The 19650-nt window shown below is 32.2% G+C and overlaps 3 protein-coding genes across 6 annotated transcripts; all 3 read right to left on the bottom strand.

Moving 5' to 3' along the window:
• Positions 1–4167: 4167 nt before the first annotated feature.
• LOC115960752 lies at positions 4168–5526 on the bottom strand. The gene is made up of 3 exons (XM_031079739.1): positions 5189–5526; positions 4705–4817; positions 4168–4359 (listed from the first exon to the last, which is right to left on the bottom strand). The coding sequence occupies exons 1-3, from the start codon at positions 5406–5408 to the stop codon at positions 4336–4338; spliced, it is 357 nt and encodes a 118-aa protein (XP_030935599.1). The 5' UTR covers positions 5409–5526; the 3' UTR covers positions 4168–4335.
• A 6381-nt stretch (positions 5527–11907) lies between these two features.
• On the bottom strand, positions 11908–13001 carry LOC115960561 (3-hexulose-6-phosphate isomerase). The gene has a single exon (XM_031079503.1). The coding sequence runs from the start codon at positions 12838–12840 to the stop codon at positions 12031–12033; it is 810 nt and encodes a 269-aa protein (XP_030935363.1). The 5' UTR covers positions 12841–13001; the 3' UTR covers positions 11908–12030.
• An 814-nt stretch (positions 13002–13815) lies between these two features.
• Positions 13816–18589, bottom strand: LOC115960414 (protein phosphatase inhibitor 2). Of its 4 annotated transcripts, XM_031079302.1 has the most exons (7): positions 18459–18565; positions 16899–16960; positions 15821–16072; positions 15579–15691; positions 15093–15275; positions 14456–14665; positions 13816–14105 (listed from the first exon to the last, which is right to left on the bottom strand). In XM_031079302.1, exons 3-7 carry the CDS (start codon positions 15886–15888, stop codon positions 14086–14088), a joined length of 594 nt encoding a protein of 197 aa, XP_030935162.1. In that variant the 5' UTR covers positions 15889–16072; positions 16899–16960; positions 18459–18565; the 3' UTR covers positions 13816–14085. The 4 variants fall into 4 exon arrangements, with proteins under 4 accessions (XP_030935162.1, XP_030935164.1, XP_030935165.1 ...); XM_031079304.1 differs by lacking the exon at positions 15821–16072; XM_031079305.1 differs by lacking the exons at positions 13816–14105; positions 15821–16072 and having other exon boundaries at positions 14173–14665; positions 18459–18589.
• Between the last annotated feature and the right edge of the window lie 1061 nt (positions 18590–19650).

The following is a 19650-nucleotide window of genomic DNA, read 5'->3' as shown; positions in this document are numbered from 1 at the left end:
TCGACTTGGGTTTTGGGCCCTTAATTGTGAAGTGGACCAGGATTCCAAATTTCAGGCCCCACAATGCTCTTACACTTTTCTTTTTGGGAGTTGCATGAAATATTGTATGTTTTGGTTTTTTTTTTTAATAATTGTATGTTTTGGTTTATTGGTGACAGTGACACCAATGCCATACAACTTCCCTCTTACATTCTTTTAGCTTTAATTAAAGAAGGTAAAAATTAACAAAATTAGTAATAACTTTTATTTTGAAGTAAAAATATATTAAAGCACGAGTTTCAATTAGTTCAATTAATAAAAGGCTTTAATAGAATCCTATTTGTATCTAATAATACTAATTAGCATAGGACTTTAATAGAATCCTATTTGTACCTAATAATACTAATTAGCATTTTGATATGATGGTAAAATGAAGTCATTATGGAGCGATATTATGGTGTACTGGCTATCCATGAAGCATATTACTAGCTACTATATTAAGAAAGATTGGAGAAGATACTTTGTTGCTCAATCGACATCTCCAAATGTTTTTAATAGAGATGTCCAAAATTCAAATCCTCCCTCTCTCATTACAACCATTGAATTGAGAGAGAGAATCTCTCCAAAAAAAGAAAAAAGAAAGAATTGAGAGAGAGAGCGAGAGAGAGAGAGAGAGAGAGAGATTGATTGGACCAATTAATTTATGGGGTCCATCAATTGATATATGTCAAAAAACCAAAAGAAAAGGAGGGTATCAAATAAAAGAAGTTGACACAAATTAATTAGTTAATCCAAATACAGTGTTTCTAAAAAGTTTATAGATTTTTTTTGTATACATAAATGATAAAAGACTAAAAGTAGTCTTTAGATCTAAGTATTGAATGAGTTTCATTTGTGATTTTGAGAAAGTGTCATTTCATCATTTTTAAGAGCATTTTCAGTAGATTAGTCAAATTTTTTTACTGTTTGACTAATGAACAGTGATATTTAGCTTTTGTCTACCCATTTTTCAAATACACTTTTCAACAGATTCTCTATCTCATTTGAATATTATTTCTTCATTCATTATTTATTCTTTTTTTTAACAACTACATATCTTCCAACATTTTGTTTATTCAACACCTTATTATTATAATAGAAAATAAGAATTTGAAGAATAAACAGTAACCCATCAAGTCTTTGCCGAATCCAGTGGAGCATCTACAGTGCACATATTCTCTATATTATAGCTAACATGCCCGGATAGCCATGCTCCTGGAGATGCTCTAACAAAGATAGAGGTGTATAATTCAACTAATCAAGCACAGTGCAATTTAGAGTTTAAAACTCTTTTATTGTTGGTTATATCTGAGTGAGAAAAAATAAAAATAAAAATCATTTGGTGAGTTTCTGGTTGAAGATCAGTTCAATTAATTGATTGTCGAAGGAGCAGAAGCCATATCCTCAGCTTGTCAGGGCGCTATTGTGGAAGCTGACCTGAGCTAAGGAACTAGAATTCCAGAGAATCCTTGTGCTTACCAATTGCATGCAAGAGCTCAGAAAAGGCTTTGAAGAACAAGTTTTTCTAGCGGACCACCTCACACTCATACAGGAAGGGATCTCAATGACCATCAAAAGCTATACGGCTATACTAGCCATATTATTTTGAACAACTCTTTTTAACAATCAGTATTAAAAATAAAAGTGATTGTTGAAGATTGGAATGACTTTTTAATATTTGAAACAGGCAACTAGGCCCATGCTAATTAGTAGGGTTTAATACAAAAACCACCCCTAAAATTTGGGCTAATAATAGGCAGTATCAAAACTTTTTCAAAATATTTAATTTACTCGCTACACATACGTTACTTAGTTTGAAAGTTTCATACTCTACCAATTCCTTTAAGAATATAGCTTCTTTTACAATTTGTTAAAGTGATAGGTTTTAAATGACGGGCAATCACATTCACATTAACATCACTTTTATTTTCACTACTTATTATTACAATTTTTTTTTTAATACAAGATAGAAATTCTACTCTACTCTAGCCTAATTTAGGTATATATGTGTGTAAAACTTTCTTCTTGAGATTTGAACCCCAGTTTTTACCTCTACAGACCCTACAAATACTTATACTTGTAAAATGACCATCGCGCTAAGAATACACGATGGTACTTATTATTACAATCTAGCATTCAACAAGTTGTAAAAGAAAGTTATATCATTAATTAATAAACCTATTCAATTGGAAATAACTTTGCTACTAACATAAATTTTTTTATAACTTGTTGAAGTGATAGGTTGTGAATGATGGACACTGTTTTTCACTTGTATTCCCTCTCTCTCCCATGAAGATGTCCTGCTACCATTGCAGCATGAATGCAAGATGAGGTAAATCAACCAAAAGTTTTTTGTTCTTCTTATGAAAAATACTAAAATAGAACTCTATATTTCAAATTTCGGGCCACGTACCCATGATTTCACCAGAGACAATCAAAGATTGTTACTTATACACTGGTATTGTTATGTATATCAAGGATTCCTCAGCCGTGGTTACATTTTTCATAGGAAATGGGATTGCATGTCTTGCTTGATACCGGTCAGGGGCGGCTCAATGTTTAACTCAAAACCACCCTGATTTACAATCTATATATAACCGATCAGGGGCGGCTCCATGTTTAACTCAAAACCACCCTAATTTACAATATATATATATATATATATATATATATACACACACACACTAACCATTTTGAGCATCTAAACTTGAGACTCACAAGAATTCGAGTTCAACAAAAATAAGAGTAATATTATTTATATCTAAAACATTTTCAAAATAATTTCAACAAATTTTATGTGGTAAGCTATTATTGATTCTAATTTGAGCCTAATACTGACATTACTTTTTTCTCTATCAATAACAATATATATATTTTTTTTTAGAAAATCTACCAATAACAACTTGTCCCGTAAAATTTGTTATAAAATGTTAAATGTTACGGTAGTACCGTGCATTATAATAAATATGCAAAAGCAGAGCATATCCAAAATGTACTCTAAATTTATAAAATCTTAATTATACTTTTTTTTCTTTGGTTGAGAGTTTGACTTACAAGAAGGAAAAAAGATATTTTTGATTTAAATATGTGTAATTTTTCAACCACAATGTGTGGGTTACATCCATTTGTGTAAAGTGAGAAGTTATTATTATATATATGATATATTGGATACACCAACCATAACCATCTACTTCATGGTCAATATGTAATTTGGCCGCCAACGGATCAGATCAGATAACTCTCTGTGTCCTTTTCTCGACCGCCCTTCATCCCCTTATAGTACAATCTTTCACCATATTATATTAATTTATAACTACTATATACAATAATGGGAGACAACCGTAACTACAAAAATCTAAGGTCGTATGGTGCATATATTTAAATATATGTTTTTAATTTTTAAACAAGGTCAAGATTCTCTTTCCTTGAATCCATATATCCCTTATCAGTATATGGACAACTATCTCTCAAGCACTTGGACAGCTATCTCGATAGCTCGAGCACCGGTGCCCTTAAAACACTCATTAATAATCAATTTTAAAAAAAATTTTATACCACTTTCATGAGAAATGAAAAAAACTTTCAAAATATTAATTAATTTTTTTTCATTTCTCATAAAAATTTTCTATAAATAGATTATTAATTATGTCCTAAAGACACTCGTTAATATTTCCCTTTAAACAATATTACACATATTTCTACACACTTTTTTACACATGTATTTCCAAAAAACTTATTATTTAAACACGTATATCGGACCCCTAACTTCTAAAATCTCCTAAGAACCAAAATATCATATTTTTACACATTTTTTTATCCACATATATTTTCAAAAAACTTATTGTTTAAACACGTATATCGGGCCCCTAACTTCTAAAATCTCCCAAGAACCAAAATATCTCACATAAATTATTACTCTACAGCGTCCATAAAAAAAATTTGCTTGATGGGTAAAGTATCTTTATAAAATTAAATAGAAATCCACATCTAAACAAACTTTATCATCAATCAAGAATATTTTAATAATAAATAGGCTAATTTGGTCATTTCAGCACTACATTCGTTCTTGTGTAACTCTCACTAATTAACATGGTCATCCACTCATCTTCCTCCAATCGCTACACCCATATTAATTGAAAAAACTAAAAATTGAAAGACAATTTAAAAAATATATTAATATTAAAAAAAATTACAAGAAAATAAAATTTCACTACAATGAAGAATCTTTTCTCAATTCATAGGCCATAGCTGACAGGTGCAAGCAATCGATACATTATGGAATGGGGGTCCCTCTTAATCTTTATCACCGCCTGTTCTTCAACTTTCAAGATGTGGGACCACCTGTGGGGACATCAAAAATATTTAATCAGACCATTAAATATCATGTGATCAAACTCCATTATTCAACCAACCCCCCTAAAAAAAAATAAATAAATAAATAAGAAAACGAAAGGTAAAGTCCACCTAATAAATATATACATAACAAATACATAAACAAAAAAGAGAGGTTGATGGGCATATAAGCATATTGTTTTTCAAAGTAAGGCCAAATATCATCTCACAAAGATCTTCTTCTTTTTTTCTTTTTTTTTTGAAGAGGAACTTGTTAGTTGAGACTTTGAGATGGGTCAGTCTACCACCCAAAATTTGATCATGTATATTGCACAAATGTATAGTTAAATTTACCTGATCTTGTGGTGGAATGGACGGCTGAGACGATACTCTCCTTGTTCTCTTGTCAGTCTTGCCGTACAGTTTGGCTCTACCACCCTTAACATTATTGCCCATATTACCAACTCCTACAAAATACAAAACAAAGATTTATACTTTAAACATGATCAAGTTCAACTCAAGCTCAAAAGAGCTCCAAAAGTACACCCCAAAAGAGAAAAAAAGAAGAAGAAAAGTTACATTATAATGTCACCACAAATATCTCAAAGGCATATTCGAGAATATACAAATTTCTCTAGGTTAATATGTTAGGTTAATCACTTATATACGTTATTATTGAAGCAAAGTTCATTCTTTTTAGCCAAAAAGAGAGAATGCATTAACACAAAAATAAAAAATGTGCACCAAAACAAAGTCTTTTTAGCCAATTGTACGTTGCACCACGATATTAGAGACAACCCCATTAACAAAAACAATGAGCTAGCTAACATATATTTACCTTGGTTAACAAGCTTTTTATTTCTGCGTTTTTTCAAATCTAAGGTCGAGTCAGAACTGTCTGGTAAATACCGATCTAGACGGAGAATTGGATCGTTGTTGTAGTAGTTGTTGTTGTTGTTGTTGTCAAACATTGTACGCACAAACGAGGCCTCCATGGAGTTTAGAAAGTGGAAGTGCTTCTCGTTGGTCCAGGACCCAGTTTTACAGCTCGAATCCATGGCTATGGAGAAACTGAAATTGGGTTTTGTAGAGAGAAACAGAGTGCAAGATGGGTTTGCTTTGTTATTGTTTTATAATTTGTGTAGTAAAATTTTCGCAAGAGACTTTTTTATAGGGCGCGCAGTGTAGTGTAGGGTGGTCTTTTTTGGAGAGGTATAGAAAGAAGTTTTGAAATGAGAGTGTTGGGAATATGTACTCGCTGCCTTTGTGGACCATGTGTATTAGCGTATTAGGTGTTATGTCTCATCTGTCTCTTTCATTCTGTTTTTTATTTTTATTTCTTTTAATTAAATCAAAATAGACTAACTTCTTTATAAGGATAATATAAATATTTAAATATAGGATAGATAATTTTCTTTCATAATATATGATTAACTTGCTGGTAATCAAGTTCAATATAATATATATTTTTCGTTTAATAGTTATGGTAGTTAAGAATATACATTTATACTATATTATGATTGTGTTTATATATAAAATTATTTACTATTTTAAATTAAAAATGATCTACTAAGATTGCAAGCAATGGAGGGTTTAAACTTTAAATATAAAATAAAATTTACATTCATTTAAATAATATATATTAAAAAATGATGTGCTAATTTTTGATGTCTCTAAAGCTTATGTGGCATAATATAAGGTCAACCAAAAGTTAAATATTTTCATTTTTATATATAATAATTGGTAACTCATGCAATACATGAGAAAGTTTCAACCTAAAGGCTAATATTGTTTTTTATCATTTAATTTTTTTAATATGAAACTTTATAACTAAGAAAATTATTAATAGCTATTTATATGATTAATTTCGTATACGAAATTATATTTTTAGCTATAGAATTTTATTATGTTTGTATTTATATGTGGAATTATATATTCTACTATTTAGCTACTTTAATAAATATCAAGATCGATATGTTTATGTAAGGACTGAATTTGGATTGGACCCAGTATAGGATTGGATTTTAGCCCAACAAGTCCAAACAATGAATTTATAGAGCGTGTGTGAAAGAACTAGTTCTACTCCAGAAGAAAGATAATAAAAGTTGCTGAATTAGGATTGTTAAGTACAAGTAAAATAACAAAATCTGTTCTCGGCACGGCCTGAGGAGCTTATGTTATAATATCTTGTTGATGAACACAGTTACAAGAATTCACAATATTTTTATAAAGATTTCTTGATTTTTTCCGACCCTCCTCCTTTAGGCCACCTTCTCATGCTATATACTACAATCTTGGTCTCATCCCTACCATACACGTGTAGTTTGGATTCTAGGAACTCCTTTTTTTCCCATCCAACACTTCCCAGAATCATCAACTAGTAGCTGTAAGGCTGCTTGATCACTGTTCAGATATCACCTCCACATTAATGCGGTTAGAGAGTTAGTTGGGAGGCATTTAATGTAGAGGTAGCAGCTTTTGAAGATATCTGTTGACACCCTTTGCTCACCCCTTATCCAATACCTGACTCTTAGTTGTGATGCAACCTTGAAGGGTGTTTGGGATGATAAGACATTCTTACTGACATGGATCCCCGTTTCCGAGATGAATTTTCTCTTTAGACGTATTTTGGACTATCATATATAATCTTTATTTCTTCTTCTTATACTATTCCCATTATAACTTTATTTAACCATCCTCAGATTGGTTGATATTCTCGGATCGGGCTATAGGCCCAATTCATACAGTTTTAATATTACCTTTTAGATAGTTGGCCCCTATAGTTTATATATATATATATATATACACACATATATACACACACGCACTACTATTACTACTACTATTTAAGAAAATATAATGTACTAAGATTCTATTGTGCGATTTAAATATATAAAAGAATTTAAATTCAATTAAAAAATATTATAATAATCATATAACATTGTGAGTTTTTTTTTTTTTTTTTTTTTGGTATAATATAACATTGTGAGGTTTGAAAAGCTTACATGACATAGTATTTTGAGGTCAACCAAAAGTCAAATAGCTTTGTTTTATATAAATTATACATATTTTATCTAGACAAAAGAATTATGATATTCATAATTTTTTAATATAACTTTATAGGTGGAAATAGTTTTGATTTTTTTCTCCCTTTTTTTAGTATAACTAATGGGAATTTTTGTGAGTAACTTTGGACTTCATTATAATAATTTTCAAATTGTTCGTAATTGTTCTTAACTAAGGTAAAGTTCATTATATACAAAAAAGTGAATATATAAAGTTTAAACTAAAACAATTAGAAACTAGAAAGAAATTGAGAGCATGTTATTCTTTGAAATATTGGGTTTTCTCTTTTCAAAAAAAAAAGTGAGTTGGGTTCATTATTTTAGATGGATGTGTGTAGTGAAAGAGCGAGTATCAAAGTTGTTATTGTACTCGAGAGGCTAAGGCTAGGAATGGAATGGGGGTGAAAATATCTGAAAGCTTTAAGAAAATTCGAGTTTTCCGTGAATTGAAAGATATTTTTGTTTTACCAAAAAAAAGAAAGATATTTTTGGATAGGCAAAGAAGTACCGGTTCGAAGAATGAGAAATACAAATACTAACAAAATATCTGATGCCAACTGATGTTGACCGATATTTTTAGTATCCGAATCCAGAGGTGTGGGGATTTTTGATTTTTTCTGTGACCGTTATGTTTATGACCTCCAAGTTTGCGCATATTTACGAAAAATATCCCCCTTTGTTAGTCAAGGTCTAAAAATGTTGTTGATTCCATGCATTGTATCACACGTTTCTCATATGTTACTCACCTTTTTGTCCCAATCAGAATATTCGACCACAACCCACCAGCCTCTCTTTATTCAGCTCGGTCGGCATGAACTTAATAGGGTAGAATTTCATAATTATTTTAAATTTTATTAACATATTCTAAAGTTTGCGTTAATGTTAATTAGGTTTAAGATATTTTGAAATGGACTAATTTAGGCACTAAAGTTAATTTAGTTTCTAAGACAGTTGAGAAAAATGACTGATTGACCTAACAATTTTTAATAACTAAGTTGCCTATATAGACCAAATTAGTAAGTTTTGAAAAATCTTAAATCTGGTCGGCATTAATCTATATCTTAGGGTGTGTTAATCAAATTTACTCTTTAGCTTATATTCAATATTTTTATAATTATATTTGTTATTTTTCATTGTGAATGAGATCGTTTTGAAATCTGTTTAATGAGTGCCACGGTAACAAAAGAAACCATATTGAATAAAATGGTATATTACTCTATAATATGTTTATTGTGTATTTCTTAAATAACATTTCTGGAAGCTATAATTAAGGTAGGGTATTTCCATAATGTTTCTTTTCCTCATGTTAGACGGGAAAGTAACACTGTAACTTATAATCTTACTTGACATGCTCTACATGTTACAGGTTTTAAGGTTTGGAGGAAAGATGTCCCACCACACCTATTAGCTGTAATTCAAGCCAACTTAGATTCGGTTTCTTACTTAAATTATCAGCTTTCTTCCCAAAAAAAAAAAGGATAAGATAAAATATTTTTTAAAAATTAGAATACATGTACATCATTTCAAGGAGCTATTTTCTTATCTCACCATATAATTTAATATCGTCTTAATCATATCAATTTCTTCTATCACTCTTGGAATATTAATATCGGAATTCATTTGATTTATAAGCTATAAACCAATAAATATGTGATGTAATTATGTGTTTGAAAATTATAATTATTTTATATATTTTTTGGAATTTTTAGATGTAATAGATAATTATATAAGTGTGGTATTTCTCAAATCATAAGGCACGTTCACAATGGGTAAGTAATATTATACTAAACACTTTATTCAATAAATTACTTACATTATACAAAATAACATATAGATGTGACCAAAACAACTAACACAAAATAACATCGTAAGAAAGGAATCAAAGTTTGAGAGGTATTATTAACATATCATATTTTTCTATTTCATATTTTAGAAGGGTTATGAATTTTTAACATATCATATTTTTCTATTTCTTTTGAGTAACATATATTTTAGAAGGGTTATGAATTAAAATTGTTTGAATATTTTCTATCAATATGTTTACACTAACAATAATATAAATATATAATAGATTTTGAGAGGCCAAGTGTTATTTCCCTTGAGAGCTCTATTTTCAGCCATAAATTTAATCTAATGGCTTAAATCTTTGACACCTCACCAAATGACAAAAAGACTATTTTGCCCTTAAAAAATTTCTACCCGCCCAATGTATCAGTTTCAGCCCGCCCACTGTTTCATAAAACATAAACTCAAAAGTTGAGAATAGAAAAGATCAAACGGAAAAGATCAAACAGTGCATAACAAAAGTTGGGTATTACAAGTTGTGTTTCGTGCCAACTAAAAAGGATGGCTTTCTCATTTTTTTAATTATTTTCCCCTTCTTATGTCCCGTGGCATGTGGCATGTGGCATGTCATGACTTATGAGTTGTACATTAAATTATTAACAAATATCTTGAAAATTACCAGATAAAATATCAATACTAAAACATATCGGATTGTATTGGCTATTTAGGAGTTCTTCAAGTAACTTTTATTTGGTATTGATATTTCAGATGGTACCTAAAAAAATAAAAGTCACAAGGAGTTATAAAGCATGTGGGTTAATGTAGTTTTTTGGTAAAAAGTGGGTTAATGTAGTTGAAAGTTGAAACCTTCTCCAAAAAAAAAAATGTGGGCTAATGTACGTTAGCTTATAAAATAAGCAGTTTTTATATATCAGCAACACATATAAACATATAATTTTTTTTTGGCTCTAAATAAACATATAAAAAAAACACACATGACATATTCAAAAATGGGCTAAATTTTTTGATTCTTTTGGTAGTTTTTACAGGGCTCCCTCTCTTCAATGCTTGCTTGCTTTTGTGTTTGTGAATTGTGTCATTATGCGTGTTCTACTCAGTTATATACCTTTAGAGTATTAGTATAGTGAAATGAAGTCTCTTTTTCTTACATTTACAATGAACCTCATCTTAAGTTTAATAAATGAATTTTACCATAAATATAAGAAGATAAAATACTGTTTTCTTTGAGAGTACCTAAATATTACTCTTCGGTCCTAACCTGTTGCATGCTAAAAGCCATGGAACAAAATAGAAACAATCACTATTTTCTCATTGCGGCTCTAATTACTCTTTGACCTTTTGCAAGTTGCAACTCACCCTCCGCCATTACTAATTACTCTGGACTAGGAGGACGACTTGCAGAAAGGTCAAAAATATAATTACTTATGGACCAAAGTACCCATTACTACGGGCATGCAAAATATCTTTGTACTTGGGTCAATTACTCTGTTCCAGGAGGATATTTATTGCCCATTAGTCAAATATTTCATTGGCTCAATGTAACCATTTCACGGAAAAACCTCTCATGCATCAGTGTATTAAATCATTATCTCTCACTAACAGGTGGGCACCATGCTTATTGCTCACCAGTCTAATATTTCATTGGCTCTCACTATTGGTCCCTAAAGTAACCATTTCACATCAATCTCTAAAGTAACCATTTCACGAAAAAATCTCTCATGAGCTATGTGGAGCTCACCTGTTAGTGAGAGAGTGGTCTCATACATGAGAAAATGGTCTCATGCACCTAGCCGTATGAGATGCTAGCTCTCATCTCACTCTTGGTTCTCTTTTCTTTTGTTTCAATAAATAGTTCTTACTTCTTATTAAGGAAAAAAAGAGAAAAAAAAGAAGGTAACATTTCATTGTTTTTTCTTGGCAGATGCAAACACTAAAAAGAAAAGTTCGAAACTAACCAGCTAACTTGACTTGGACCAACCCGTCAAGATTTGAAACAGTTTAGTTTAGGCTGGTTTGGTTGAGCGTATTTTTTTTTTTTTTTTTTGTTCACTTGGGAAAGTGAGACTCATTTCCGGTGAGATCTTTTGTTCAAATTTGGATACCTCTCCCTATCTGTCTGTTTATCTGTCATCATTAATGTTGAATCTACAATTGCCATTATCTTTAGCTAGTTTCGAATGACACCCTAACAACCATTGTTTATACACAGTTGACGGTGGCTTATTCCCTCCTAAGTCCTAGCTCCAGTCGACATGGTCAATTTAAGTGTCAGGTTGAGCCTGAACCTGACTTGACTATGCCTTTGGACACCCCTGTAGGCTGTAGTCACTATGGCCCATCAGGTTATTTGAAATCCGACTTTAACAACTGGACGGTACTTTTAGTCTTTACCCAATAGTACAAACTACAAATAAACAAATAGAGACATTGATGGAACGATGAACACTCGAGTAGGTGTCAAATCCAGTTCCATAAATCAGTCAAAATTCTTTTGAGTGAATTAGAATAAGTTCTCTAAATCTTTTTTTTTTTATTTTAAAAAAGTAAGAAATGCAAAAGGAAAGATATTTATGCAAACCTATCAACAAAAAAAGAAGGAGAAGATATTTATGCAATCATAAACAAAAAAAGAAAAAGAAAAATGAAAACTAGCTATTACTATTATTAAAAAAGAAAACTACAGAGATTGTTCTTTTCCATACATTATCCATATCCATTTATTTTAAAATATATTAATTTTGATAAACATAAGGCCAAAATGGCCAAAAGTAAAAGCATAGAGCTCAGCCAAACAGACCCTATTATACTCTCATTCTAGATTGGTGTGGCGTGATCGGACGGCTTCAGTGCTCTCACCCAAGACCTCACCCAATTTATATACCACCATCTCAAACAACACAAACAAAGCCCCCTCATACACACTCCCCATCGGAAGCAACGGCCTAGATTTTGCCACGTCACCATCATCCTCATCATCCGCCATGGTTTGCGCTGCAACGTAACAAACCACGCTAGCGTGCTTAATGCACGAACCAGTCTCGGGCTGGGCCGTTAGGAGCAAGACTCTGGCGCCGTTGGATCTCGCCACGTGGCATATGGCATCGACGGTGGAGAACCCTCCAGGCCCAGCAGAGGCTATGAGGAGGTCGGTGGCGGATATAGGTGGAGTTGTCATGTCGAATACTAAGTGGGCCGAGAGGCCCAAGTGGGCTAGGCGCATGCAAAGGGCTTTTAGCATTAGGCCCTCTCGGCCCACTCCGTAGAGGAAGACACGGCCCTTTTGGGATGATGTGGCGGTGAGCTCAGTTACCATGAGGTCTAAGGGTTGTGGGTATGGGTGTGTGGGTTTGGTGAAGATTGAGGATATGTGGGTGCATATTTGGGTGGCTAGGGAGGCCATTGATGTGTCCTTGGAGACCATTTTCAACAATTGGGAAAAGGCCTTTTTGGCTAGGAGTTGTGTTGAGTTGGGGTGTGGTGTGGTGTGTAATATACCAGAGAAGATACTGTTTATATAGATGCTGTTTGTTGAAGACAAACACAGGCAGACCTCAGAAGACCATTTATTTGCAACTACAAAATTATATAAATTAATATATGAACGCATCAGTTTTGTCATTTATGTTAACGAAGTGAGCTAAGGCCCAGGGGCATACAGAGAGGATTCAGCATGAGGCCCCTCCTGGCCCAGTCCATAGAGGAAACTAGTCAAACACTACTGTTTTGGGCTTGATTTATGGAAAGGAAATCATTGTTTCATACACATTTTTTTAAGAATGTGCAGGGTGTAACATATGATTTACCCATGATGTATTCAAAGAGTGTGGACTTTAAGTGCGAGACAATCAAAGCCATTTACCAAAATTGATGCTGCTCTTCTACAGAGTAGCCTGCAATTGAATCTGTACAACTGGGTGTCACATGAGGAGAGAGTTATACCAAGAGAGCCCTTTAATATGAGCTCTCCCACATTAGGGCATTGGATGGATTATTGTATGACAATTACCATAATTCGATGAAATGAAGGCAGGGATGCATTCCAACCTTGTCAATTCTCTCTACTAATTTTTACGAACCTAAAAATTATCTGATGATACTCTTAGATGATTATCCAGCACACCCATGACCTTACCTTACATGCCTAGAAAGTAAAGAGAATTGACAAGGTTCAACAGGTAAGTCAGAAAAAAATGGGTGAAAGAATGGGTGGCCCTAAAGAATTCCAAAAAATTAAACAAGGCAGATTGTAATGCTTAGCTTTATTTTAAATCACATAAGCAGTTAAGCAAAACGGATCAATTTATGAAAACAAGATCCTCAAAAAAAAGTAATTTTGGAATTCCTATTAATAATGTGGTTAACCAATACCCATTAGCGTCTGGATTTCATACATACTCATGATGACTAATCAACCTGTCTTAAAACAACATCCGTTACATTTGATCCAAAACAGTTGTAATTAACCTCTCTTAGGATAGGATATGAGTTGCAGCTATAAAAGAAAGTAGAGAGAGAGAGAGAGAGAGAGAGAGAGAGAGAGAGAACTCAACAGATTCTCTGTTGGAATTTGGAACCATGCATTACATCTTATAGGTAAAATCAATACGGCAATAGGTGGTTAATTTTTCTTTATTTCTGTTTAATGCAACGTAGTAGTACAAAGGCTGGTGTGTTGCAAATGAAGACGAGAAAAATACAAAAAAAAGAACCTATTACAAGCAATTTGTTCAAATCAGTTGGGATACATCCACAAGCAATTTGAGGATTTAGAGGAGACTAACACAGAAAAATGTCAATGAGCAGTGAGCACAAACCAAATTCACGATGTTGGTGCTTGTGGCAACTGTCGCTTGTGTCAATTGTCCTAGTCCACTGAACCAACCCCTGGAACAAAATACATAATGGCAGGGCCTTGAGCAGAAATAAAATGTCCAAACATTGAGGCCACAGAGTTTGGCAATTACTAACAAAATATGACAATTGCTAATTGTTGAGTAAAAAGTTTATGATGGTTTGAGGAACATCGTCTAGTCGCACAACCATGTCATAATGGAAGAGATACATTTAAACACAAATAGCATTGGCAAACATAGCAGTGATATAAGTTCTTACCAAAAAAACCCACAACACAAATGAAATGTAAACATAATTGTCAGTTTTATTAATCCTTGATTGGCTTGGTCTAAGCTGCATTAGCTGGAGGCGCAGAAGATTTCAAGGCAAAATTTCAGTACCTTGTTTATCAATGTCTATTTCCTTCACACCAGCAGTTAATGATGAAGATGAATCACATTTCCTGTCCTTTTCTACATGACCTTCATTGTCCTTATCAACTTCATCCTCAATAAGTGATCCTTTACGCCGGAGTTCTTTTACTTTCAGAAATTCATCATAATGAGCTTTTCTGTGCTCCCTAAAACTCATACTCCTATCGCTCTCAGAATCTGAAAATTTTCAAGAAAAAGGCACAGCAGAGGACATATGTCATAATTGGCACATAGAAGTTAAACAAACCATTTAGTTTAAAACCAAGAAAAAGACAGGAAAATGAGTGGGGGAAACTTCAACTCCATTGCCGATGACCTTCTAACTTAAATGCCTTTTAAGAAGGTCCAACATGAGATGAAGGTGAAATGTACGCAACTTCAACTCAATTCATCTATTTGGTCATTATTTCACTAAACCCATATAGCATATGGTACTGGCCCTCTTTGAATACCTTGAACATCAAAATCAATTTACAACATAAAATAGATCCAACTTAAAAAAAAAAAAAAAAAAAAAAAAAAAAAAAAAAAATCTAAAAATGAAGGTTGTAAAAAATGGCTACATAAGAAGGAGAAAACAGTAAAGAAGCACGTAAAGGAAAACCTTCATCATCCTGTCCTGCAGCCTCTGCCTCTGCCTCGTCCTCAGATGATGTCCAGCCACCGGATTTCTGGCCGTCGATTTTACTTGAAGAAGCCACGTCAGTCAAAGCAGTGCGTATTGCTTCCGCATTTATAGCGTCACCAACACATTCATCAAAGCTACCCCGCATAGGTGACATAGATTCTACATAATCAAGACAGCATAGTTAAGAAATTTAAACAAACTTTCTCAAAGCAACCATAAAATCTAGGATACTAGTAAAAATCAACTCAATATTTTGAGTAAGTAAAATTGTCAGCTTTTCTATGCATTTTTGCGTTTCAGCAAACAATGGCAATACTACTCAAACTGAAAAGTTTATGAATGCATCAGTATACATACGTCAAAATAAGCACATTTTTCCCCTAAGCATGAGTCATGTATTCAAATAGACATTCTGTCTAACAGGAATCTACATAAGGGATAACAAAATATAATTTTCCTCACCATCATCATCAATCATAGGGTGATATGGTGTCTTGGGTTCAGTGATTTTCTGCCTCACAGGTTTATTTGCTTCAATTTCCCCCAAATTATCCTCATCCCATCTTACACGCCCCCTGTTATCCAGATGGGAAAAAGGATGAAGTTATATTTACTAAACTATTAAAAATACATAAGCATAGAGCAGTTACCAACTCTATAAAAAAGAATTCATAGAACCTTGTAGAAATCAAGGGGATACAAACCAATATTCCAAAGCAATATGGAGAACGAGTAAAAAGGATCTTGCACCCACAGCACTTATTAGGCCCATGTCAACTGTCTCTAGAAAGTTACAGTAGGAGCTTTGGACAATTATGCTGATTTTTCAAATGGCCAATAGGCCCAATACAATACTTTCTTCCACCTTGAAAACTCAAAACATATCAAGGCATGTGCTTCCATTCAACTATTTAGTCAGATTATTCAAAAACTGATTGCAATTTACACAATTGAGCCTGAAATTTCAATTTCATCAAAAATATGTCTCAAAATAACAAAATGAATCAAACTAACAAATTTAAACTGACTCTTAACATCCAAAATCAATCAAATTTAAAATGCATTTATTTTCTTAAACTATTAATAGCGAGGGTTGGGTCAAATTACTCGAGTTGAAAACCTGGCAAACCCGAACAAGACCCAACCTGAGCTTTAAAAAAAAACCCTTATAACCCAGCCCAACCCAGCAACCCATAAAAAACCAACCTGTGGCATCAGGTTGAGTTGGGTTAATGGGTTGAACGAACACCCATAGTGTTTAGCATTCCTCTGATTCCTCAGGCACCCATACTTCAACTAAGTGAGCACACCCTGTTGAAATCAATGTCTTCACTGCATGAGTAAACCATCTGAATTGCCCTTTCTCACATGTAGTCCTCAATAAATAATAACTCTTAACTTCTCTTATATCTTTTGATTTCTCAAATCCTGTTGTAATTAATTAATCTCATTTTTATGACAAATAATTTATAATGATTTCCCAGCCTTTTCCTCTAAATTAATGATTGCCTGTAACATCCATAATATTCAACTTCTAACATCCACCCTGTCATCTACTGAAGAAAACAAAGATTGGCACTTCTGAGCAATTCTTATGTGTAAATATCTGATGAACATAATTAATTTCTAAAAATGTCCAAGATAATTAACTTATTGATTTATTAATATCTTCAAAAGTAATATATCTAAAGGCAAAACAAAAATCATTTCTTACCAATTTTAGAAACATAAACTCATAAACAACTTTTGAAAAGAAATATATAAAGAAAATATGTAAATTACTTCATTTCGTTAAACTGGTGATCTCCTCAGGTGCCAAACAGTAGCTCAATCACTTAACTTCACTGAAAAAGAAAAATGCAAAGCTTCAAGATACATTCTTAACATCAAAAGAGGGAGGAGAAGAGAGGGGGGGGGGGGGGGGGGGGTTAAAAAAGAAAGAGCGCCCAAATAAAAGATGGGTGATAGGAAACATAATAATGAATATGATAGGTATTATAGTCAAGCCTGTCTTAACTTATCCCTACATGATATGTGAGAAAGGCAAAAAAAAATTTACACCTAAAGTGTCATTAAATCATTTACACAAGCAAGAAATTTTTAATTCACACACATTTCTTTTGATAAGTAAAATGGTTAGAAATGCTAGCACAAATGTAGCAAAATCAATGCATAAGGAATTTCAGAACATGCACCTTCCAAATGACCTCTCAACACAATTTTCATGGACTATGTGACATAAAAGTGAACTGATGATCCTTGCTTATATCTAGCTACCAGAAAGGAATTTGTATCATAAATCATAGGGTAAAATACTATTTACACCCCCAAATTTAGAGATGTTTCTAAATTGATCCCTTGACTATGAAAACTTGCAATTTATACCGTCAAGTATTAGAACAATATCAATGTATTTTTCCATTAACATCCATTAGAATCTTTCAATTAACCCACCTAAAAACGTTGTTTTGAGCAAAAGAACAAACTTTGGCACATTGACATCGTTGTAATATTCGATTGTGTAAATTACAAGTTTTGAAAGCCAAAGAGACCGATTTAGAAGCAACCCCAAACTTTGGAGGATGTAAAGTGCATTTTAGTCAAAATCTTAGTATTGCATCCGAACTTATGAAGCCTAAACGACCTTAAAACACTCAATCAAGATACAAAATCCAAAACATTCCAATGAAAAAAAATAAATAAATAAAGGAGCTACAAATTACAAACACGAGCACAACCAAGCACACACAAAGTTTTCATATGTTATAGTGCAAAATTGAGAAATCCAATTGTAAGGCCGCACTTTTTTATGATACAAACAGAAGCAAGACGACGAAACGTAGAAACCTAATAATTGAATTTTTTTACAAAAATGGAAATCCATGAACTAGTCAACTAGAACAGAGAGAGTACAATTTCAGTAATATTATTAAATCAACCACAGAAATCAATTTTCACAGAGAATTGGAATCATAATAATACTCCCTGATAATTACTCCTACAAGCAAAAATCAAATTCCATTTTCAACTTTCAAGTAACTAAAAATTCCAAAGCAAAAAGACCTAAAATCCAGCAATCCATCATTAGAGGCACAGATAAACAACATGATGAGCAAATAAAACTTAACAATCGTAAATCGGTCAAATAATATTCGTTTTAGTGTGTTTTTTAAGAAATAAAAATGAAAAATTTTCAGTTTCGGTTATTTTAATTTTCTCGCAGTTTCCCGGGAATCAAACGGAGAATAATAAACAGAAAATCTTAGAGCAAAAATGGTAAAGTAAGATTAAAATAAATAAATAGAGAAAAAAAAAAAGAATTGGGAAATTGAAGTTTGTTACCTTTGGGTTTGAGAGAGAATGATGAGACTAAAAAAAATTTGATACTGCGAGCGCAGTAGCGAACTATCGCAAGAGCGGAAAGTCGGATATAAGAAGAATTAAAAAAGTTCGCCTCTTTTTTTGCTTTACGTTTTTGTATATTTTTCGCTTTCCAGGATTACCCCTCGTTTTATAGAGATTTGACGGTTGACCTTCGTTTGGTTTGTTATTGGACGTATAGAATGGGTATTGGGTGGTGTTGAGAAATGCGATGTCTACGATAATTTTATGATAAATTTTAAATATCAGGTTGTTATTGGTTGTTATTGTATGGTAAAAAGGTAATCTCAGTGGTAGATTCAAATTTGAACCAATAACAATTGACCACTTATAATTTTTTGTAAAAATATTATAGACGTAGTACTTCTCGAATGTTGTAACATCATTCTAAAAAAATAATAATAATAAAAAATAATGGTGTAAGATCAAGTTAGTGCTTCTCTAAATTTAGGGCAGGGTTGGGTGAATGATTAACACTTGTCAGTAACACGATCTAAATCTTAGGATCTGATCTTTAAATCCTATATCTTAAAATATTATGGATGTTACTAGAATCTTTACTAAAATAGAATTTGTATGGATTCCAATATGAATTTTATTGGATTTTGATCCGTATTGATACTAAAGATCGTGTACTATGAAGGAAAATTCAAAAAATTTTATTTTTTATTTTAGATCTCTAAATGGAGACCCAAGACCCCGTATTGATAAAATTTAAAAAAAAAAAAAAATTTGTAATAAACAGATCAACTTAACAACCTAGCTCTAATTTTTTTTTTTTTTTTTTTAACGTTAAAAAATGTTATTACAAAAAAAAAAAAAAAAAAGTCTCATGTGACCTTAATGGCTTAAACTAATCAACAAAATCACATAAGACAAAAGATAAGAGAAGCGATTACGCTTTGTTTGTTTCGATAGAAAACTTTGTGTAAAAATAGTTTTTGTGTTTTCTAGTGTTTAGTAACATAAAATAATGAGTTAAAGAAAAACTATATTTGGTCAACAGAAAAAATATGACTTATTTTTAGATATTATTTTCTACTAATTTTTTTTTTTTTTTGGAAAACAACTCTATTTCACCATTAGCTAAATAAGGAAAATAAGAAGATTGTTTTTCAACTCATTTTAAGGTTGCTACCAATCATAGGAAATG

Source organism: Quercus lobata, chromosome 9, assembly GCF_001633185.2.
Source record: "Quercus lobata isolate SW786 chromosome 9, ValleyOak3.0 Primary Assembly, whole genome shotgun sequence".
In the NCBI taxonomy this organism is placed as follows: Eukaryota; Viridiplantae; Streptophyta; class Magnoliopsida; order Fagales; family Fagaceae; genus Quercus; species Quercus lobata.
This window is presented reverse-complemented; position numbering and strand designations above follow the sequence as displayed.

Coding starts and splice junctions, on each gene's coding strand:
- LOC115960752 (XM_031079739.1), bottom strand. CDS start 5,408: ATGGATTCGAGCTGTAAAACTGGGTCCTGGACCAACGAGAAGCACTTC. Junction 4,818..5,188: donor TAAAAAGCTTGTTAACCAAG/GTAAATATATGT, acceptor TGTATTTTGTAG/GAGTTGGTAATATGGGCAAT. Junction 4,360..4,704: donor CCATTCCACCACAAGATCAG/GTAAATTTAACT, acceptor ATGTCCCCACAG/GTGGTCCCACATCTTGAAAG.
- LOC115960561 (XM_031079503.1), bottom strand. CDS start 12,840: ATGACAAAACTGATGCGTTCATATATTAATTTATATAATTTTGTAGTT.
- LOC115960414 (XM_031079302.1), bottom strand. CDS start 15,888: ATGGGCCTAATAAGTGCTGTGGGTGCAAGATCCTTTTTACTCGTTCTC. Junction 14,666..15,092: donor TGCAGGACAGGATGATGAAG/GTTTTCCTTTAC, acceptor GAAAATTTTCAG/ATTCTGAGAGCGATAGGAGT. Junction 14,106..14,455: donor AATAGACATTGATAAACAAG/GTACTGAAATTT, acceptor ATTTTGTTCCAG/GGGTTGGTTCAGTGGACTAG.